This window comes from Oryctolagus cuniculus, chromosome 3 (genome assembly GCF_964237555.1).
Source record: "Oryctolagus cuniculus chromosome 3, mOryCun1.1, whole genome shotgun sequence".
Lineage (NCBI taxonomy): Eukaryota > Metazoa > Chordata > Mammalia > Lagomorpha > Leporidae > Oryctolagus > Oryctolagus cuniculus.
The window spans coordinates 107,414,384-107,438,394 of NC_091434.1; the positions used below are offsets into that span (position 1 = coordinate 107,414,384).

At 37.4% G+C, this 24,011-nt stretch overlaps 1 protein-coding gene across 1 annotated transcript in view; it reads left to right on the top strand.

Annotated features, from left to right (window-relative positions):
- The window catches only part of DARS1 (aspartyl-tRNA synthetase 1), a gene marked incomplete at its 3' end in the record, with an annotated part of 66,391 nt that extends 45,723 nt beyond the window's left edge, over window positions 1-20,668 (top strand). The window contains 9 exon segments of the mRNA XM_070070986.1: window positions 242-301; window positions 10,034-10,145; window positions 10,907-11,041; window positions 14,118-14,265; window positions 15,420-15,566; window positions 16,847-16,889; window positions 18,154-18,234; window positions 20,339-20,450; window positions 20,597-20,668. Coding sequence (XP_069927087.1) covers window positions 242-301; window positions 10,034-10,145; window positions 10,907-11,041; window positions 14,118-14,265; window positions 15,420-15,566; window positions 16,847-16,889; window positions 18,154-18,234; window positions 20,339-20,450; window positions 20,597-20,668 — 910 coding nt within the window.
- Window positions 20,669-24,011: the final 3,343 nt, after the last annotated feature.

Below are 24,011 nucleotides of genomic sequence, written 5' to 3' on the forward strand. Positions count from 1 at the left end.
GCTTTAGCATCTATCTATTCATTCTCATTTCTCCACTTCCCCCTTCCCCCTCTCTCTCTAACATTAACTTTTCTCTCATTTCAGTTGTTTTAACCATTATTTTGGATCCCTGATTTTGAGGCATAAAATTAACATGCACATATCCATTCTCACTTAAAAATAAATATAGCTCCTAAACATGTTTTTTGTGTTCTTCAAAAAATTAGTAAAATCTGTTTTTTCGTCTTTTTTTTTTTTTTAGGAGGGAAGAGCTACTGTTAACCAAGATACAAGACTAGACAACAGAGTCATTGATCTTAGGGTATGCCTCATTTATTTTTTTAAGTGACCTGATTATTACCAAAGTTGAGATGGACGGGAATACCATACCTGTCCCAAGCATTTAGAACTAAGTTGTATTTGCTTATGTATGATAATACTTAATTATGTAAGTATGATAATACAGGAAACAGTTTACCTTTCTCATTGACCCTTCCCCTAAAAAGAACTGCAGGCACTCCAATATGAGAGTGCCAGTTCAAGTCCTGGCTGCTCCTATTCTGATCCAGTTCCTACTAATGTAGCTGAGAAGGCAGCAGGTGGTGGATGGCCAAAGTACTTAGGCCCCTGCCACCCTTGAGGGAAATCCAGATGGAGTTACTACCTCCTGGCTTGGGTTTGGCCCAACCCTGCATTTTGTAGTCATTTGGGAAGTCAGTCAGCAGATGAAAATTCTCTGTATTTCTGTTGCTATGCCTTTCAGATAGATAAATAAATTTTTCTTTTTTTTAACTACAGGCAGCAGGGTCAGATACCATTTTATGGGATATTGACTCAATTTGTTTCCGAATCCCAAATGAGCTTAAAGCCAATAAATAGACTTGCTTCCAGGTGATACCTGTTTTGTACAAGTTAGATAGCAAGTTGAAACATAACCACTAAAATCACTGCAAAATTGTGAAAGAAATTATGTTCACATTTTAGAAAGACCAGGTAGAGATAAGTAATTAATAGCTTATTCCTTTGAATTTGAACTGAGTATAGAATGAATGAAAAAATAGTTCACCCTGATGGCTTAAACTGGAGTCTTAGGGGTTTTCCGTTTCTGTTTCCCTTTCTGATTTGGTTGCAAGTGAAAGAGTTCAGTGGTTTCATCATCGTGGTAAAACCATTATCTTTCTTAATGTTTTGACCACATCTTCCTCCTTACTTAAATATTCTACCTAAAGCTCAAATTCTTTGTCACCTTTAGAGTTCTTTCAAACTCTTCACAGTCACATGAGCCTACCCTTATTGTGCACTCATGTGATATTACTACTTATTTGCTTTTTGTCTGCTTATACCCTCTTCATTTTAATTTATAGAAAAGTGAACAGTAATCAGAAGTCCCCTTGATACTACTAGAAACCTCAGGTTTTTCATATATTTCGGCCACAGGAGTTAAGCATCATATTATACATGACCATGCTGTTCACAAGAGTTGTTACTGGTTTGTGCCTCTGTTTTGGCCCTGGGTTTTTGCTGTTTTGTTTTGTTAAATTCATTGCCACTGTTGAAAAATGGGAGCTTTGGGGCTGACACTATTGCGTAGTGGGTAAAGCTGCCGCCTGCAGTGCCGGCATCCCATACGGGCACCGGTTTAAGTCCTGGCTGCTCCACTTCTGATCCAGCTCTGCTGTGGCCTGGGAAAGCAGTGGAAGATGGCCCAAGTCCTTGGGCCCCTGCATCTGTGTGGGAAACCTGGAGGAAGCTCCTATCTTTGGATCTGCACAGCTTCAGGCATTGCAACCATCTGGAGAGTGAACCAGCAGATGGAAGACCTCTCTCTCTCTCTCTCACTCACTCACTCGGCCTCCCTATAACTGCCTTTCAAATAAAATAAATATTTTTAAAAAAAGGAAAATAGGAGCTTTAATGATAAAACAGATGCCTTTTAAAAAAGCTGGAGGAAGAGCAGATGTAGCTTAGCATTTAAGACACCTATGTCCCACATCAGAATTCCCAAGTTTGGTTCCTGCCTTCAGCTCCTGAACCAGTGGATGGAAGCACTGTTTGTTGTTTCTTGCCGTTCCTTCCTCTCCCTCCTCCCTCCTCCCTCCTCCCTCCTCCCTCTTCCCTCTTCCCTCTTCCTCTCCCCGTTTCTCCCGTTTCTCTCCCTCTCCCCGTTTCTCTCCCTCTCTCTCCCTCTTTCCTTCTCTCCTCTTCCTTCTCCTTTTCCCTCCCCCCCTCTGCCCCTCTCCCCTTCCCTGCCTCTCAAGTTAAAAACCACTGAAGAAGGGTCTGGTATTCTGGGCCCACATAGCCTAACATGTTACAAGAATCCAGTGTCCTTTGCTTTGCCCTGTACCACTCAGAAAATGTCATTCATATTATTTGGTCATTTCAAGCTTTCACATTTTTAACCTCTACTTTGACTTTACATTTTGGGAAACATTGTATATATTAATAGCTTTAAATCTTTAAGCTCTTACTTTCTGTCTATACTGTTATCTAAAACCAACTCTTCTATAGATTCTTGGTGAAGTCAAGGGTTGGAGAAGTTGCCAATAAAAGAAAAAGATGCTTTTCTCTTCTCTCTTTTTTTTAAGATTTATTTTGCTTATTTGAAAGACATAGTTAGAGAGAGGGAGAGACAGCGAGAGAGAGAGAGAGAGATCTTCCATTTGCTGGTTCGCTCCCCAAATGGCCACAACAGCCAAGACTGAGCTAGACTGAAGCCAGGAGCCAGCACCTTCTTCCTAGTCTTCTATGTGGATGCAGGGGCCCAAGAATTTGGGCCTTCCTCCGTTGCTTTCCCAGGCCCATTAGTAGGGAGCTAGATCAGAAGTGGAGCAGCTGGAACTTGAACCAGAGCCTATATGGGATGCACAGTGCTGGCCCCACTATTCTTTTATGAAACATTCCAAGATATCTTTCCATGTTTGTTCTAGAGCAACCTAACGCTGTTTTTCATGTAATAAATTACTTTTTCCATAAACTATTCTAGGCAGGTGTTCTGATAAAAAAAAAATACTGTCTCCTGGCTTGCTTTTTTTTTTTTTTTTTTTTTTTTTTTGACAGGCAGAGTTAGAGAGAAAGGTCTTCCTTTTTCCATTGGTTCACTCCCCAAGTGGCCGCTACAGCGCGTTGTGGCTGGCGCCGATCCAAGAGAGAGGTCTTCCATCCTTTGGTTGGTTCACCCCCCAAATGGCAGCTACGGCCGGCATGCTGCACCAGTCCGAAGCCAAGAGCCTGGTGCTTCCACCTGGTCTCCCATGCGGGTGCAGGGCCCAAGCACTTGGGCCATCCTCCACTGCCTTCCCAGGCCACGGCAGAGAGCTGGACTGGAAGTGGAGCAACCAGGATAGAACCGGCACCCCAAGGTGCCCCAACTGGGACTAGAACCCTGAGTACTGGTGCCACAGGCGGAGGATTAGCCTAGTGAGCCGCAGCGCCGGCCTTGTCTCCTGGATTTTAAGAATGTTAAAATGTTAAGGAAATTCTCATTGCTGGAAAAACCTGAATTCAAATGTTCGTATCTTGTGCTATTTTTTTCTTTTTGTACACAGCACTCACTAGATCATATTAAAAATTTAGGGATTTTATTGTAAAGATTTGTTCATTTATTTATTTATTTGAAAGGCAGAGTGACAGAGGAATAGATCTTACATCTGCTGGTTCACTCCCCAAAATGCCCACAACAACGGGGGTTGGGCCATACAGTAGCCAGGAGCCTTGAACTCCATCCAGGTATGTCATGTGGGTGGCAGGAACTAAAGTAATTGAGCCATCATCTGCTTCCCTGGTGCATTACCAGGAATCTGGAATGGAAGCAGAGTAGCCAGGACTCTTAACTGGCCCTCCAGTGTAGGTTGCAGGCATCCCAAGCAGCACCACAATGCTTGCCCCAAAATTCAGGCATTTTACAAGTATCATTTTAGCTCTTTTTTATCTTTGTATTGGCAAAGGGAATAGGTAATTCAGAACTTAAAAGCATCCCATATGGGCACTGATTTGAATTCCAGCTGCTCCACTTCCAATCCACCTCCCTGCTAATGTGCCTGGGAAAGCAGTGGAAGATGGCCCAAGTCCTTGGGCCCCTGCACCCACGTGGGAGACCCAGAAGAAGCTTCAGGCTCCTGGATTCAAATCTGCTTAGCTTGGGCTGTTGCAGCCATTAGGAAAGTAAACCAGCAGATGGAAGACCTCTCTGTCTCTCTCTGTCCCTCCTTTCTCTGTAACTCTGCCTTTCAAATAAATAAGTAAATCTTAAAAAAAAAAAGAAAAAAGAAGCAATCTTACCCTTAAACGATCCTATTATAGGATACCCCAAGTTCCCTTTCTTGACCAGTATACCACATTACCCTTAATGCTACCACTTGAACCACAGTACCAGCAATAGCCCATAATAGGGATCTTCAAAAAGTTCGTGGAAAATGTATATTATTAAAAAAAAACTATGCATAGAATTTGAAATTTTTTGTACCAAAATAAACTTACCTTTTAATTCCATTTGTCTATATACATTTTGAGGTACACTCAGACTATGTATTTGTGTAGCACATTCTGTATGATCAGGTATATTCTGGGAAAAAGAGTATGTGTATTACTGCTCAATAATGAACCTCAGTTTGAGTCTGGGGATTAATGAATGCATATGACTTTATGGTTATAGTTTCTTACTATATGGATCTTCTGATTTGAAATGTGTCATCTTTGTCTTCATCTACCCTCTCCCCAGCCGCCTTTTCTCCTTTACAAACTGTTAATCCTTTAAGTCAAGGCAAGTACATGAGCTGTTTATCCCCAGCATCCACAGCGAATATCCCCCAGTCAGTCACAACATACTACATACTAGTTTCTGATGAGTTTAGAGTAGCCACACAGCATTCATTGCAGCCTCTGCTAACTGATGGGAAATAAGCCCATTTCCCATCCTTTCCTGAAACCATTATGACAAAAATTATAGCAGAAGGCTGCTTTATGTCAGCAGCAGATAGAATATTGGGAACTTTGGACTGCAGTGAAAATCATATGGGTGTATTCACCACAGCTGTAGGAGTTCTGTGACTAGATCTGGATAGTCTGAAATAGACAGGGGAGGTATCCTGGGGGATGCTGTAACTGTTGACCTTAGGACCAACATACCAAGCAGGATAATCTTTTGGGAATGCTTAGCACTGCAGTGTATATTACAAGGTCTATCCATGGGAAAAACATATTTGATCTACTAGCATTTTTGTCTTACATTAGAATGTCTTGGCACAGAGTTAACCTTGATACTGCTGGAAATGCCTCATTACAGTAATATAATAAAAATTGCAAGCAGTTCAGATTATTTCTCACAGAGATTACTTTTGCTTGACCAAAATTCTATATCATTCTGATTTTTTTTACAGTACTTCCCTGGAAAATTAAACCAGATATCATTTTATCAATGTCTTTCTACCTTCTTTTCTATGACAGGTAGAATATGCCTTATTGTGAATGCATGAGACCAGAAGTGTTTCATATTTTGGATTTGGAGTGGAGGGAGGATTTTTGGAATATTTACATATATATATAATGAGATATCTTAGGGGTGAGACCCAAATCTAAAGCACAAAATTCATTATGTTTCATATGTAATTTGGTACATGAAACAAAGTTTCATGATTTATAATTTTTCATTTATGGTGTCAGTAGTTAAGAAGCTTAGATTTTAGAACATTTTAGTTTTCTTATTTTCATATTGGGGTGCTCAGCCCCTACTAACTTCCAATTACTACTTACCTTTCCCTTAAGATACATAAATGAGGGGCCAGCGCAGTGGGTGAAAGCCCTGGCCTGAAGCACTGGCACCCCATATGGGCACCGGTTCTGGTCCCTGCTGCTCGCCTTCTGATCCAGCTCTCTGCTATGGCCTAGGATAGCAGTAGTAGACAGCCCAAGTCCTTGGGCCCCTGCCACCCGCATGGGAGACCCGAAAGAAGCTCCTGGCTTCTGGCTTTGGATTGGCACAGCTCTGGCTGTTGCAGCCATCTGGGGATGAACCAGCAGATGGAAGACCTCTCTCTCTCTGTAACTCTGTCTTTCAAATAAATAAAATAAATCTTAAAAAAAAAAAAAAGATACATAAATGAGGGGCTAGCATTGTGGCATAGCAGGTTAAGCCTCCGCCTGTGATGTTGGCATCCCATATGGGTGCTGGTTCAAGACCCAGCTGTTCCACTTCCTATCCAGTTCTATGCTAATGCACCTAGGGAAGCAGCAGAAGATGGCCTAAGTCCTTGAGCCCCTGCACCCACGTTGGAATCCCAGAAGACACTCCGAGCTCCTAGCTTCAGCCTGGCCCAGCCCCTGTGGCCATTTGGGGAGTGAACCAGCAGATGGAAGACTGACCTCTTGCTCTGTCCTCCTCTCTCAATAACTCTGCCTTTCAAATATAAAAAAGTAAATAATGTATTTTTTAAAAACATACATAAATGAAAGAGGAAAAAGCTTTCTTTAACATTAAAGTGATAAACCATACTAATGATGATACTGATTTCTGTGATGTTTCAATCTGAAAATTGTCTTGGGTCAAATAAATACTTCAGTTATATATGGAAAAATAATACTCCTCATCATTCATTAAATAAATATTAATTATATGCCAACTTTTTGTTTGGCCCTGGGGTAGATGTTATAATAGAGATGGTCACAGTAGACATGAGGTAGAAGACAACAGTTAACAGAAAGCAGAAAACAAATTTTTCTGTACTTAAAAAAAATTATTTTTAGAAAAATAAAACCCAGTCCTTGAACTCCAGTTCTGAAAAGGTTTAATAGTCCTTGTACTGAGATAGTTTTTTTCTCTTTTTTTAAAGATTTATTTATTTACTTGAAAGAGTTAGAAGGGAAATACTTTATTGAACATGTATTTCTTTTGTTATACATTCCACTATCTGGGTGTGAATTTGGAAAATTGTTAGTTTTTGCCTTAACCTCAAATTACTATACTGTCTTTTTTTTTTTTTTTTTTTTTTTTTTTTTTTTTTTTTTTGACAGGCAGAGTGGACAGTGAGAGAGAGAGACAGAGAGAAAGGTCTTCCTTTGCCGTTGGTTCACCCTCCAATGGCCGCCATGGACGGCGTGCTGCAGCCGGCACACTGCACTGATCCGATGGCAGGAGCCAGGTACTTCTCCTGGTCTCCCATGGGGTGCAGGGCCCAAGCACTTGGGCCATCCTCCAATGCACTCCCTGGCCACAGCAAAGAGCTGGCCTGGAAGAGGGGCAACCGGGACAGAATCTGGTGCCCCGACCGGGACTAGAACCCGGTGTGCTGGCACCGCAAGGTGGAGGATTAGCCTAGTGAGCCGCGGCGCCGGCCTTGGAGTACATTTCTGATCTATCTCCCTGCTTAATGTATCTGGAAAAGCAGTGGGTGATGGCTCAAGAACATAAGTTCCTGCTACTCATATTTGAGATAAGGCTCCTGACTTCAGCCTGGCCCAACACCAACTGTTTCATCCATTTGGAGTCATGAACCAGCAAATGGAAGCTCTCTATCACTCTGCCTTTTAGATAAATTGGTAGATTTTTTTTTTTTTTAAAGACATTCGTTACGACTACCCATGTTTCAGATTGGAATACTTCAGTTCACTACTAGCCGTCACGGTGCCTGACTCCATCTTTCTGCTGTTGCAGACTCCAGACAGCAGCAGTGATGACCCAAGTAATTGGGTTCCTGGCTCTGGTTCAGCCAAGACTAATCCAAGCCATTGCAGGCATTTGAGGAGTGAAGCGGTGGATAGGAGCTCTCTGTCTCACAGATGATTTTTTTTTAATTTAAATCGAGGTATTAAAAAACTACGGTTTTTCTCTTTAGATATATTCTGTAGATATATTCTGTATTCTTTTTTTTGACAGGCAGAGACAGTGAGAGAGAGAGAGAAAGGTCTTCCTTTTTTGCATTGGTTCACCCCTCAATGGCCACTGCGGCCAGCGCACCACGCTGATCCGAAGCCAGGAGCCAGGTGCTTCTCCTGGTCTCCCATGCGGGTGCAGGGCCCAAGGACCTGGGCCATCCTCCACTGTACTCCCCGGCCACAGCAGAGAGCTGGACTGGAAGAGGAGCAACCAGGACAGAATCCGGCGCCCTAACTGGGACAAGAACCCGGTGTGGTGGCGCCAGCCTCGATATATTCTATATTCTTTAGATATATTCTAATATATCTTTAGATATATTATTGAATAAATTCTATATTCAAGTCAAATATATATAATATATATTATATATTAATATATGATGTATAGTTATTAATATAATATATTTATATATTATATGTAGTATAATATATAATGTATATGAATATTATATATATTTATATATAATTTGACTTGACCAAAAGAGGGAAAACTACCTTTACTCTTTCTTAGATTTTAACTACTTTGTTTCCCTCTAGTGTAGGAATGATAATGTCTTTTGAAGAAGGAATAAAAGTTGAAAGATAATCTCAAAAGTAGGTAATCTCAGACTGTGATAGAATCTGCTGAGCACTGTTCCTCTGCTGGACCAGCTGCCCAGCCTGGGTTGATGGACAATTTTTTACTTTCCTCTGGGCAAAGGTTTACAGAGATACTCAAACTTAATACTGACTTTGTCTTCTCATTATCAGAGGTAGCTGGTCTGAATTCAGTAGCAAGAATGTAATTCTCTTTTCAGTAAAGAATTTTTTTTGTATAATAAGTAATCAAAATAGTTAAGGATTTATTTTGAAAAACTTTATTTTTCTTCCTCATTATTTACTTTAAAGAACATCTTATATTTAATATTTCTTTTTTGCTTAACTCTTTTCCCCATCCTCATTCTTTACTCTCTTGGCAATTCTCTGATTAAACCTTTAAAACAGAATGTACTTGGGAATATTCTCCAGCAGGTAAATGCTTGAGGAAAATTGGGATTTACTAGAATCTGAGTAACTAATCACTAATCAAGTAGTTGCCTGTTTTCTAACAGTTAGCAGGAGCCTTAAAGAATCTAATGAATGCTGACACTGTGACAGAGCAAGTTAAGCTCTGCCTGTAGTGCTGGCATCCCACATGGGTGCCGGTTCTAGTTCCACCTGCTCCACTTCTGGTCAAACTTCCTGCTAATGTGCCTAGAAAGCAATGGGGGATGGCCCAAGTCCTTGGACTCCTGCACTTACATGGGATGGAGTTCCAACTCCTAACTTCAGCCAGGGCCATTGCTGTCATTTGTGAAGTGAACTGACCTTTTAGGGAGTAAACCAGTGGATGGAAGGTACTGTCTCTCTCTCTCTCTTTCAAATAAATAAATAAATAAGTAAATAAATCTGTTTAAAAAATAGTAAGAAAAAAGTACTTTTTCTTATATATATATCATAGATATGTTTTCCTAATAAATATTACATACTAATGTGCTTGTTTATGCAGTCAGGAAATAAAGAATATGCGCACAGGATGGTCTTTATAATACTTAATTAGTGAAATTTCTATTAATACATAGGTGATAATAAAGGTTATAGTTAGTCAGGTAAGTAAAAGAGAGAAGTGGCAGTAAAATGTATTCAGTGACTGCTTTTTTTTTTTTTTTTTTTTTTAAGAAAGATTTATTTATCTGAGAGAGTTACCGAGACAAAGAGATAGATTTCCATCTGCTGGTTCACTCCCCAAATGGCCACAACAGCCAGAGCTGGGCCAGTCAGGAGCCAGGAGCTTCTTCTGGGTCTCCCACATGGGTGCAGGGGCAAAACACACTAAGAGAATTCACAAGTACAATGTTCCATTAATTGTTAACAAATACTATCTTTAGTGGAGTTCTTAGAAATTAAGACATCTGCTCACTGAGCATTTGTAGTAAGAATAGCTTTATATGATCTTACATAGTCATTACATGCCATCAGGCCTTATCATCTTGGCCTTGTCTTAGATTTATGTGCTTTTTGTCTTCTCCCCCATTGTTAAGACATTTAACATGTTGACAGCGAGAATAATTTTACTTACCTTTAGGTTTCCATCGTTTGGTACATGTAGTGAGTGCTCAGTAAACGTGTCAAATTGATCTAATTTGATTGTATTATTCTCTTACAGACATCAACTAGTCAGGCAGTCTTCCGTCTCCAATCTGGAATCTGCCATCTCTTCCGAGAAACTTTAATTAACAAAGGTTTTGTGGAAATCCAGACTCCTAAAATTATTTCAGGTATGCTTCAAAATATTCACCTTGATTTTTAAAACTGAATTTGCTTTTCCCAAAGTTGTTTATATTTTTGTAATTTGAGAATCCTAAGTGTCTTTTAAGGTTAATTGCTGCATGGCAGCAGTCAACATGTCAGCGACATCAGTAATATATCTCCTGAGGCAATAACACACAAAGCAAGACTCTTCTTATTCTCGTCATATTAGGCCAGGAACTATTTCTATTATATAGGTTTCTTTCAGAACAGGTAGTCTAGTTATGTTTTCTACAAACTGTAGTCTAAAAACAACTAAATACTATTAATGGAAAAATCACATTGATTTTCATTCTTGTGTGAATATCTTTTAAATCATTTTACCCATTCTTAGAGTTGTTTAATTAACTTTAAAGAAATGTACATGATGGGCATTTAGTTACAAATACAAAATTGAACATTGCCTCTTTTCCTTATTTTTTTTTTAAATTTTACAACTCCAAAGTAGCTTTAATATATTTGAAATTGAAGCAAAATGAAAACACGTAAGTCCAAAGAAGTAAACCTGGCTTAAATATAAATTGTGTAGACTCACATAAATAAAGGCATACGTAGATAGACAGACTATGATTTATCTACAATTCTTGATTTTCCATTTTTGTTTTTAGAATGATCTTGGATCAAAAATATAAACTGAAAAGAAATTTTAAACTATACTATCTTTATTAGACATTGTATTGCATTGATATTCTTACAATTAATTGTAATAATATAAATGTTTATATTTCAGCTGCCAGTGAAGGAGGAGCCAATGTGTTTACTGTGTCATATTTTAAAAATAATGCATACCTGGCCCAGTCCCCACAGCTGTACAAGCAAATGTGCATCTGTGCTGATTTTGAGAAGGTTTTCTGTATTGGACCAGGTAAGATCTTCTCAGTAAAGACTTTTTCCAAATTCATTAAATGCACAGTAGTTATAGTTAATAGACATTTTGAAAAATTAAATTCTTTTATATGCAGGCTGAACAAAAACAAGACTTTGAGGCAGAAGCAACAGTATGTGCCTCAGTAATTCTTTAAGTAACTGGGCATCATTCAAATGGGTAGCATCATAAGCATTATATATTCCTACAGAAGAATGCAGAAGAAACTTTTTATCTTAGGAGTATCTTATTGTAAAAATGAGTGCTTTTGGCCGGTGCCGCGGCTCACTAGGCTAATCCTCCGCCTTGCGGCACCAGCACACCGGGTTCTAGTCCCGGTCAGGGCGCCGGATTCTGTCCCGGTTGCCCCTCTTCCAGGCCAGCTCTCTGCTGTGGCCCGGGAGTGCAGTGGAGGATGGCGCAAGTTCTTGGGCCCTGCACCCGTATGGGAGACCAGGAGAAGCACCTGGCTCTTGCCATCGGATCAGCGTGGTGCGCCGGCCGCAGCGCGCTGCCCGCGGCGGCCATTGGAGGGTGAACCAATGGCAAAGGAAGACCTTTCTCTCTCTCTCACTGTCCACTCTGCCTGTCAAAAAAATTAAAAAAAAAAAAAAAAAAATGAATGCTTTGAGAAGCCAGAGCTCTGGCATAGCTGGTAAAGCCGCAACCTGCAGAAGTATATTATTTATTATTCTTAAGTGCAACTAGAATAGAATTAGCTGCCGCTTGGCCTATGCTTTCAGCTCCCTATCAATGTTACAGGACAGTCTTTCAATTATTATATCTTACTGTCTTTTTATAGCCTTGTACAGTTGAAAGTTTGTGGTGTACCTCTGTGTTCTTGCTACCAATTTTATTCCAGAATTTTTTTACCTACTATTATTTGTACTTTAGTAATATGCTAAAATCCATTAGAAACTACTAACAAATGTCTTATATTTAAGAGATTATGTTAACTTGGTTTTAAAGATACATTTAGTAAAAATCCACATAATCATGTGGCAGTTTTTTTATGAAGCTAATTATAAGAAAAAGACAGCTTTACGTCATTCTTTTTTTTTAAGATTTATTTATTTATTTATTTATTTGAAAGTCAGAGTTACACAGAGAGAGAAGAGGAGAGAGAGAGAGAGAGAGAGAAAGGGAGGGAGGAGGGGGGTGAGGGGTCTTCCATCCGATGGTTCACTCCCAATTGGCCACAACAGTAGGAGCTGCACTGATCCAAAGGCAGGGGCCAGGAGCTTCTACTAGGTCTGCCACATGGGTGCAGGGGCCCAAGGACTTAGGCCATCTTCCACTGCTTTCCCAGGCCACAGCAGAGAGCTGGATCAGAAGTGGAGCAGCTAGGACTTGAACTGGTGTCCACATGGGATGCTGGCACCAAAGGTGGCGGCCTCACCTGCTATGCCACAGTGCCAGCCCTACTTCATTCTTTAAAACTGAGCGAGTTTTATTATTTGATAGCTTAATAAAAATTAAATACTTTTCAATAAACTGGCAGGGTCGTTAACTAATGTCTTCGTTTTTATAATTAATTAACCAGTTACTTAGTGAGCGTCTGCTGCCTGTGTAGCCTTGTGCTAGAGAGCATGTACGTGAAGAAAGAATCAATTGGCACTTCTCAAATGTTAATAAACACGGATCTTGTTAAAATGCAGATTCTGACCAGTAGATATGGGATTCCAGAATTCTGTGGTTCTCACAACAGTCCAGGTTACTATTGATGGTGTTGATATGCAGAACATGCTTTTGAGTGAAAGGGGAATAAACATTGTTCAGCTCCCGAGACTGAATAAGACATGTATACATATAGCAGTCACAAGGAATAATCAAATTATTTTCATGACATAATCAGGTTGTGCTGTACAGTCAGTATATTAGTATTAATTATGTAGTAAGTATAAAAAGAGTAAAAAGAGGGTGAAGATGAAGTTTGTTAGAGTGACCATAAAAATTCAAATTAAAATGAGCTTTAAAGACAGTAGCATATACAGACAATGGAGATGCCATTCTAATCAGAGAAAGCAGGATAAGTAAAATAATGGGGAAAAACAAAAATATAAGATCAGTTATTATTAGGAAATGAGAAATATAGGTTAGGATGAAATTGTGAAAGCATAAAGGTTTTTGACATTTTATATCTTAGAACAGCAGTCATTTATGAACCATTGTAACCGGCTATTACAGGAATATTGAGCTGAGCTAGAGTCGGGAAAACTGGAAAGGAAGAAAATGCAGTGAGAATATGATAGCTGGACTAAGCTGATGGCTAGAATATCTGTAATGTTCCTTCTTTGTATATTTTCATTTAGCTTGAGTCAGGTTTTGTTTTTTTTTTAATTTTTAAAATTTTATTTAAGGTATACAAATATCATGCATTTCATATATACAGATTTAGGAGCATAGTGATACTTCCCACCCCACCCTCCTACCCACTCATGCGCCCACCCTACCTCTTCCTTCCTCCCTCCCTTATTCTCTCTCAATTTTTACAGTGATCAACTTTCAGTTTACTTTCTCCTCATAAGATTAACCCTACACTAAGTAAAGAGTTCAACAAATAGCAGAAAAAAAACAGTTCTGCAACAGTAGAGACAAGGGCTGTAAACAATCATCAAATCTTAAAATGTCATTTTCATTCTTTTACATACACTCAGTGAAATAAAACAGTTCCCAAAAAGATTAATACCATATGTTTTCCCTAATCAATGGTAACTAATAGAGTACCAAAAAATGTAATGTATAGGAGGAGTTGAATCAGGTTTTAATGAAATTGAGAACTCACTGTATTGGTCAAAATTGAATCTATTTTTAATTATTGAAAACATCTCAGGAGCTTAAATTCCCTTGCAGTTTTCGGGAGCCTCAATTATTAATTTACATTTGGTACAGCTATTACTGTGTGACTATAGGAGTTTTTAATGTACTTGCCATGCAGAAGAATGCTGAACAGATGGTTTGTCAGAGGTCCTTCCAGCACTACAATGCTATCACTTGAGTACTGCTAAATTGAATTTTGTATTTAAATTCCAATTTATCCAAAATTTAAAGTAACATTGGCTATTTAACTTCACAGTGTTCAGAGCTGAAGATTCAAATACTCACAGACATCTTACTGAATTTGTTGGTTTGGACATTGAAATGGCTTTTAATTACCATTATCATGAAGTTATGGAAGAAATTGCTGATACTTTGGTGCAGATATTCAAAGGACTTCAAGAAAGGTAAAAGACATATTACATCTTAGATGGACCTAATTTCAAATCAGTTTGGTTCCTTTTTAAACAAAAGAATTCTTAAGTTGAAACAGTTTTTGTTTGATATTGATTGATTGATCGACAGGTAGGTATGCCAGTTCGATGATGCATTTAATTAGTCCTGTGCTTCAGAAGGACATTTTGGAAAAGGCCTCAAATTTACAATGATGGTCCCATAAGATTATGTCACGAGTCCCAGCTGCTCCACTTGTGATCCAGTTGCCTGCTGATGGGTGTGGAAAAGCAGCAGGTGATGGCCCAAGTCCTTGGTCCCCTGCACCCATGTGGGAGACCTGAAAGAAGCTCCTGACTCCTGGCTTCAGATCAGCTCACTTCTGGCTGTTGCAGCCACATGGGGAGTGAACCAGCGGATGGAAGATCTCTTCTGCCGCTACCTCTCTCTCTGTAACCCTTTGAAATGAATAAAATAAAAATCTTAAAAAAGATTGCCAAGATTCTAATGGGGTAAAAAAAAAATCTGGCCTTTAATTTAAAAATGTTCATCATAAAGATTTAGGAGATAAAATCTCAGATAAGAATTTTTTATTTTTAAAAAAAGGTTAATTTATTTGAAACGCAGAGTGTGTCAGAGACAGAGGTAGAGACAAAAAATGTGTGTGAGAGAGAGAGTGCACGTTTCCATCCACTGGTTTACTTCCCAAATGACTGTGATGGCCAAGGCTGCACCAGGCCAAAGCCACAAGCCAGGAACTCCATCTGAGTCTCGTACATGGGTGGCAGAAGCCCAGGTACTTGTGCTATCATTCATTGCCTTTCCAGGCTTATTAGCAGGTAGCTGACTTGGAAATGGAGCAGCCAAGACTCAAACTGGTACTCCAATAAATGATGCTGGCATCACAAATTTGGGCTTAATTCATTGCACTACAATACTGTCTCCATAAAGGAATTTTTAACTCATTTAATGCCCTTGTGGTTACAAAAACATGGGACTGTGAAGCGACATTAAATATTCTAAATATTTAAATTTCATTTCATAATAATTTTTTAACATTCTTCATGGTGCATATGCTGATTCAGAGAGTGATTTAGTATATTGCTACAATGACCTCTTGTGGAGGAACCATTTATCTCACATTTTAACTAAATCATTGTACAAATAGGTTCCAGACTGAAATCCAAATGGTGAATAAACAATTCCCCTGTGAGCCATTCAAATTTTTGGAGCCAACTTTAAGACTAGAGTATTGTGAAGCATTGGCTATGCTTAGAGAAGCTGGAGTTGAAATGGGAGATGAAGACGATCTGAGGTTTGTCTTTGTGGGTTTTGGTTTTTTATTTTTTTTAAAGTTTGGTAATTAGGCTTAAGAGATGAAAGAGTAGCCTTATTAGATGATTAGAGTACATGATTTTTATGTAGCTAATAAATTTAAATCCCGTTAATTTGGTATATAGTATGATGCCACTTTATATAATGAGTGTTCTGAAATAGAAATGTTTAATTTGATTTATGTAGGTTTCAATAACTTTGTTTCTAAGCACAATTTTTTCATTTTTCCCCCTCATATTTATAATCCTTGAAAGAAAACAGGAGTTTTCCTGTGATTTTTATCATCGAATATGTTTGTTCACTTTCTAATCAATGATATTATTTATAAAGAGTAAGCAGCAAACCAAATCCATCTCCACCCAGGATTAGGGCATAAAACTGTCAGTATCTCCAAAAGACTGAAAAATCACTGTTCTTTACTTGATATATAGTACAGTCTAAATTCAGTTCATATATATAACATATAATTTTGAAACAAGTTACATAATATAGTAAAGATTGAAAATTACTATCAAGTTATATTTCATTCAGGGATTTGTAGTGAAAATATTTAAGTCATCATATATATCATATATCTATATCATATATCTATATAAAAGGAGAAAAGGAGATTTTTCTCATTTTTTAGGATTCTTAAACAGATATTTCACTCATAACCCCTTATTTTTGTTAAACGGTGTATGTCCAAACACACATTTAAGCATCCCCTATATTGATAGATGACATTTTAAAACAAACAGTAAGTTTTGAAATTATTTTAAGTTGGACAATATTTTCTTAAATATTTTGAAAATCATTCTTAAAAAGTACAGGCTACCTCTTGGCTGCAGAAATTTAACATGTTTACATAAACACTATCACATTTTGAAAACTTAGAAATACAGATTTTTACTTTATAAACCTTTGATAAAGAGTAGCAAAAAGGAGAGACTGTTAGACTAGCCCAGATTGGTGTAGTGAACTTGAATTATGTGTAATAGTCAGAAATTATTTCATCTATGATATTTCTGAATCAATGAATTGCTAAATTTTATTTATGATTTTAAATATTTGGGTACAACCTACTCAGCACTAAGTCACTTTACTAGGAACATTTATAAGTGGTTTTCAGTAGTATTTGCCTTTTAAAAAGGGAATGAGATAGACACTGATGTGTTATGGCCAAATTTTTTATCTTTTGAGAACTTCAAGTGGAAGGGTTGCCATATTAAACTTAAAAGTCTTTAATCTTCAAACACATGATTCATGTTTCTTTTTCAGCACGCCAAATGAAAAACTGTTGGGTCGTTTGGTAAAGGAGAAGGTAGGACTCTTTTGTACATGTTGAGTTTCTTTTTCTGTATTTGAAATGTAACCTGGTGTTAAAGAACAGTTACAGGGGGAACTAATCTGAGAAATAATGTGATTCCAGAATAAATAAAAAACAAAGGGACAATATTTTAAAAGTTCTTAGAAAAACATTCAGACGGGCTCTACTTACTTTCACTCAATATTTGGTAGTTGTACTAAGTTATACAAGAGGTGTCTCAAAGTGATACTTGTGTCAGATTAGTTAAAAAGATATCAAAAATATTTGAAATTATTTAGATATAACTTCCCTGAGCACTCCTGCTATCTCATGAGATTTGAAGATGAGTGAGTTTCCTTTCTGCCTCATATGAAAGCTACTTTCCTGTCCTATTTTCTAATGGTGTAACTCCAAAGAGGATAAAAGGTAAAGTTGGTGTGGTAGTCTTTAAAAAACTGAGAATAATGTAAGGAATTGAAAAAGTCCTCGAGCTCCTCCTGCTGGTTGCACTTGAAATGGTTAAGGCAAATCTGAAACCAAACAGTAATGATTTTTTTATACCTTTAAAATGTTGTTTCAGCACATCCAATTCCAGTTTGTCTACCCTGTTCACATTCTCTCTAATCTCCAATTTTAGAAAAAAGATTTAGACTCAAGAAGAGTTAAAATATATTGAACTTTTTCATTAAATCTGGGTCTCAGTAGGTTTATCAAACATGTCATAATTTCATGTGATTGTTATTTCTATAGTGTTATTTTGGAAAAACACTACCCAATTTCATTTAAATATGTAAGCAAAGATTTAAACTGTTGCAAAAATATTTGTATTTTTAAAATATTAATACTATAAAGGATGTCATTTTTTCCCAAAAATATTTTATAGATTTAACATAGTTTCTATGAAACTCTAATGGATTTCAGATAACAGAACAATCATAAAATGCATCTGAAAGACTGGATGAGCTAGTATATAAAAAAATTAAAAGTATTTACCACAGCATAATTGACAGTAGGAGAGAAACTGGAACGAGATTACATGCCTAGAAAAATAAATATATGAATGAACTATGATTGAAAGTAAACAGCTCTTAAGATATTGGAAGAACTTGTAACATGGCAAAATACCATAGGATCAGTTGTTATTTGACAAAATATACTAATTATATATATAGTAACTATAGTAACTTTGATGAATAAAATGTAAATAAAAATAATTATCAAAATATTAGCCTTTTTATGTATTTTAAATGTATTTTAATTGCCTCTGTTCTTTTTATAGTATGATACGGATTTTTATATTCTTGATAAGTATCCATTGGCTGTAAGACCTTTTTATACAATGCCTGACCCAAGAAACCCTGTAAGTAATTTAATTTTAAATAACCTTTTTGGGGGAAGAAGAAAGATTTCCTTGTCACTACATCAGATTGTACAATGGGAATAATGGTTTTCATTAGTAATTTGCATTTCACTACTAACTTTGTTGTACATATTACTACTGTTGTCTGTCAGTACAGATCAAAGGATTTGTGGAGTTTTTATATTCTAGCAAATTAGTCCTGAAAATCTAAATAAAAATTAATTTTCCTGGGTCACTTTTTTGATTCATAAGGTAGAAAGATGATATAAAAGATAAATAGCACTACCAGATTTGCAGACTTTAGCAAATCATCCTGTCATTGATCTTCCACTAGGAATTCATTTTATGTCCTGGAAGTTAATATGAATAGTCTTTTGGCCTTTTACTATTTTTTCATCTTGCAGTGGCTCCCAAACTTTAGTGTGTGTCAGGATCACTTGGAGGACTTTCATAAAATTTTATATGTGTATTTATTCACCTATGTTTTTTATTTGAGAAGCAGAAAGAAAAAGAGAGCTCTCCCATCCCCTGCTTCACTCACCAAATGCCCACAGTGGCCTGAGCTGGGCCAAACCAAAGCTGGAGACAGGAACTCTTCCAGGTCTACCGTGTGGTTGACAGGGACTCACCTACTTGAGCCATTACCTGCTCTTTCCCAGAGTACTCATAAGCAGGGAAGTGAAATCCAAAGCAAAGACAGGACTTGTGGCATGTGGGTATCCAGACCAGTGTCTTAGCTACTGAGCCAGATACCTTCCCCACCTCTGGAGAACTTTTAAAACAAAACTTGCTAAACCTCATCTTCAAAGCTTCTGGTTGTTCTGGGGTAAGGACTGATAATTTGTATTTCTTACAAGTTCCAGGTACTACTGAAGCTTCTGGTCTAGGAATTATGCTTTGAGACCAGTGGAATTATTCAAAAACTAGGGAAGTAAGATAAAACTGCTATTATTAGGTACCTGATAGAGAACAGGTTAAGATTTGGTAAATCAATTTTCAGTTTACTTTGCTTAAATTTTTTTTAAATTTTATTAAAATGACAATTTAGGGGTGAGTTGGGCCTCTACCTGTGACACAGGCACCCCATATGAGTGCCCATTTAAGTCCCATCTACTCCACTTCCTACCCAGCTCCTTTCTAAAGTGCATGGGAAAGCAGCAGATGATGGCCAAGTGCTTGGGCCTCTGCCAACCACATGGAAGACTCCCAGATGTAGTTCCAAGTTCTTAGCACTAGGCTCTTGGCTTTGGCCTGGCCCAGTCCTAGCCATTGGAGCCATCTGAGGAGTAAACAAGCAGGTGGAAGATTTCTGTCTTTCCCACTCTCTCTGTAACTCTGCTTTTCAAGTAAATATACTTTTTAAAAATGACAGTTTGGAATCCCAAAAATCATAACGCAGTTAAAAACACTTCATGAGGCTGGTGCTGCGGCATAGCAGGTAAAGCTGCCTCCTACAGTGCTGGCATCCTATATGGGTGCCAGTTCGAGTCCGGGCTGCTCCTCTTCCAGTCCAGCTTTCTGCTATGGCCTGGGAAAGTAGTAGAAGATGGCCCAAACCCTTGGGCCCCTGCACTTGTGTGGGAGTCCCAGAAAGAAGTTCCTGGCTCCTGGCTTCGCATCAGCATAGCTCTAGCCATTGCGGCCAACTGGGGAGTGAACCAGTGGATGGAAGACTTCTCTCTCTCTCTCTCTCTCTCTCTCTCTCTGCCTCTCCTTCTCTCTGTGTAACTCTTTCAAATAAATAAATAAATAAATAAAAAAAAACACTTAAGGCAGGCTTGCAAAAAAAAAACACTTCGTATGATAAAATAAGGATCAGCACTACTTCTTTACAAGTCAGATGTGTTACTTTTGTTATTGAAGGATATGAGAAAATGAGAGCACAAAATCTCTGACATGCGAGAAAGAAATTATGCAAGCTTTAGTAATTTCATTCTACTTTAGAGAAATAAATTATGTTCATTAAAGCAGGTTGCATCACTAATCCATGGAATAAATAGACTTGCTCTTCACTTAAGGTATTGTTTTCCCTATATATGTGTATAATGGAAATAGGATGATAGGCACTTGAAAAACGGTGTTCTTTTGTTTGTTTTTCCTGTAGAAACAGTCGAACTCTTACGATATGTTCATGAGAGGAGAAGAAATATTATCAGGAGCCCAAAGAATACATGATCCTCAGCTGCTGACAGAGAGAGCCTTGCATCATGGAATTGGTAACTACTTAAAATATATTTAGGAGCATGTGTCTTATGAAAATAACACATTATAAAAATTTTAAGGATTTCTCAAACAGTATTTTAACTTTCATTGAATTTTTTAAATAAAGTAATAAATTTTGTTCTGGATTGCTCTTTTGTAGATTTGGAGAAAATTAAGGCTTACATTGATTCCTTTCGCTTTGGAGCCCCTCCTCATGCTGGTGGAGGCATTGGTAAAATCCTTTTATTACTTATAAATAAGTCTTTAAGTGCTAAGTATAACACAAATTTGAAGTTTAAGAATTCTTTAAATAAAATAAGTTATGACTAAGGGAACGTTTGATTTTTGCAGGGATAGTTAACAACCAAAGTTGCATGTTCTAAAATATTACAAAATTCTAGCCATTGTTTTTGCTCAAGAGTTCAAAAACCAAAAGTCTTAAAAGTTGAGCATCCTGTTTCCTTTCTGCTACTATGAACTCACTTAGTATATCCCAGATTAAAACTGTGCCTCAAGTTAGCCCAAAGAGCTAAATGTTTTTGTTGAAACAACATTTCATTGGCTTTTAGCACCACATCTAGAGTGTATACAATACACTGCTCTGATGTAAAAAAAACTGGTAAATATTTATCTTACCAATGTGTACATAGCAAAGAATCAAAGAGAATTTTGCAGTTTTGTTGCAGTTTTTGCTTATAGTTTGTTAGAGGTTTTTTGTTGAATAGGTAATATACTTTAAAATTTTTCAAAATTAACAAGTATGGGAAAGTCTTTTATTCAAGTAGTACTGAGAAAACTGATACCACATGCAAGAAAAGTAAAATTGGATCCCTACCTCAAAAGATGGTCCAAGTCCTTTGGGCCTCTGTCACCCATGTGGGAGACCCCAGAAAAGCTCCTGGCTCAGCCCTTGCCATTGTAGCACGTTGGACAGTGAACCAGCAGATGAAAGTTTAAAAAAATTTACTCAAAATGGATCAAATACCTAAATATAAGATATAAAACAATGAACCTCTTCTTTTTTTTTTTTTTAAACAGGCAGAGTAGACAGTGAGAGAGACAGACAGAGAGAAGGGTCTTCCTTTGCCATTGTGAACCTCTTCTTAAAAGAGAACAGGGCAGAAGCTTCATAACATTTGATCTAGCAATGATTTATCAGATATGACATCAAAAGCACAGACAACACAAAAAGCAATTTGAATATTACATTTTTTTAAGTTTTGTGTATCAGAAGACAATGACAGTTACCAACAGACTGAGGAGGCAACAAATAGAATGGGAGAAAACATTTGCAAATGATGCATCTGAGAAGGGATTAATATCCACAATATAGAGAGAAATCCTAAAACAACAAAAATAATTTAATTTAAAAATGAGCAAAGAGTTGCAATAGACATTTCTTCAAAGAAGATACACCAGTGGCCAATAAGCACATGAAAAGATAGTCAACATCACCAGTTATTAAGGAAATACAAATTAAAACTACAATGATATAGCACCTCAAATCCAGTAAGATAGCTACTGTTTAACACACACAGAGATACAGTATTATTGACAATATGGAAAAATTGGAACCTTGGTATACTTTTAGTGGGGATATAAAATGTACAGCAGCAGTATGAACATTCCTCATAGAGTTAAAAATAGAATTAGTATATGATGCAGGAGTTCCACTTATGTGTATATACACAGAAGAAATGAAAACAGGGTCTCAGAAAAATATTTGTACAACTGTGTTCATAGAAGCATTCATTTCAGTAGCTAAAGCATGGAAAAAGTAACCCGACTGTTGATCAACACATGCATAGATAAGCAAAATGTGTTTCAATCTCCCTTATCTGAACTGTTTGAAACCAGAAATATTTTAGATTTTAGAGTTTTGGGAATTTTCGAACACCTCATAGACTTTACTGGACTAACATTCTTAATCCAAAAACCACAAATCCAAAACTTTTGGGTTTTTTTTAGATTTATTTATTTATTTGAAAGGCAGAGTTAGAAGCAGAGGCAGAGAGAGAGAGAGGACTTCCATCTGCTGGTTCACTCCCCAAATGGCTGCAATAGCCAAAGCTGGGCTGATCCAAAGCCAGGAGCCTGGAGCTTCTTCCAGGTCTCCCACATTGATATAGGGGCCCAAGGACTTAGGCCATCTTCTAGTGCTTTCCCAGGCAATGTCAGAGCTGCATTGTAAATTGAGCAGCCAGGACTCAAAACAGCACCCCTATGGGATGCCAGCACTACAGGTGGTAGCTTTAACTGCCACGCCACAGCACCGGCCCCAAAAAATCCAAAACTTTTGAACATCAACATGATATTCAAAAAGTATCAGATTGTGGAACATTTTTGGATTAGGATTAGGAATGTTCAAGCTATATTTTGGTGCAATGAAATGTTATTCAGCCTTTACAAAGGAAGGAGATTCTGACATATGCTACAATATGGATACACCTTTAGGACATTATGCTAAGTGAAATTAGCCAGTCACAAAAAAGCAAAATAATATAATTCTACTTATGGGAGGTACTTGTAGAAGCTGAGAGCTGTATGGTGGTTGTCAGGGCATGGAGAGAAGAGTAAGTGAAGTTATTGTTTAGTGAATATAGAATTTCAGTTCTGCAGTTGAAAAAGTTATGGCCTACCAAAAAACTGTTAGAACTAATAAATGAATTCAATAAAATTATAGGATGTAAAGTCAACATACAAATGTCAGTAACATTTCTATACATTAACAACAAACTATCCAAAAAGTAAATCAAGAAAATAATTCGGTATACAATAATATCAGTAAAATAAAATATTTAAGATTAAATTTAACCAGGGAAGTGAAAGCTCTTTCACTTCAGTGTACAGATATGTACACTGAAAAATGTTGATAAAAGAAGTTTAAATAAATGGAAAGAAGACATAAATAAATGGAAAGGTATCCTGTGTTTATGGATTAGAAAAATTAATATTGCTCAACTGGCCAAAGCATTCCACAGATTATTATATCCCTATCAAAATTTCAGTGAAATTTTTCATGGAAACAGGAAATCTTAAAATTCATATGGAACCACAACAGCTAAAGCAATCTTGAGCAAAAATAACAAATCATACCATCTGATTTCAAAATGTATCACAAAGGTATAGTAATGAAAACAGCATGGTACTAGCATAAAAAGAGACACATAGACCAGTGAGATGGAACAGAGATGCGAAATAAATCTATGTGTTTTTAGTCATTTGATCTTCAATAAAAGGTACCAACATCAAACATGGGAAAATGACAATCTGTTCAATAAATGATGTTGAGAAAACTGGAATAGCAGAAGAATGAAATTGAACCTTTAATTTATACCATATATAAAAAATGGTCTCAACACAGATTAAAGAACTAAATGTAAGACCTGAAACTGCAAAAGCAATAGAAGGAAATGTAAAGAAAAAGCCTCTTGAGTCTGTGTACTGTGGTGTAGCCAGTAAAAGTTGCCGTCTGCAGCACTGGCATCCCATCTGGGCACCGGTTCAAGTCCTGGCTGCTCCACTTCTGATCCAGCTCCCTGCTAATGCACCTGGGAAGGCAGTGAAACATGGCC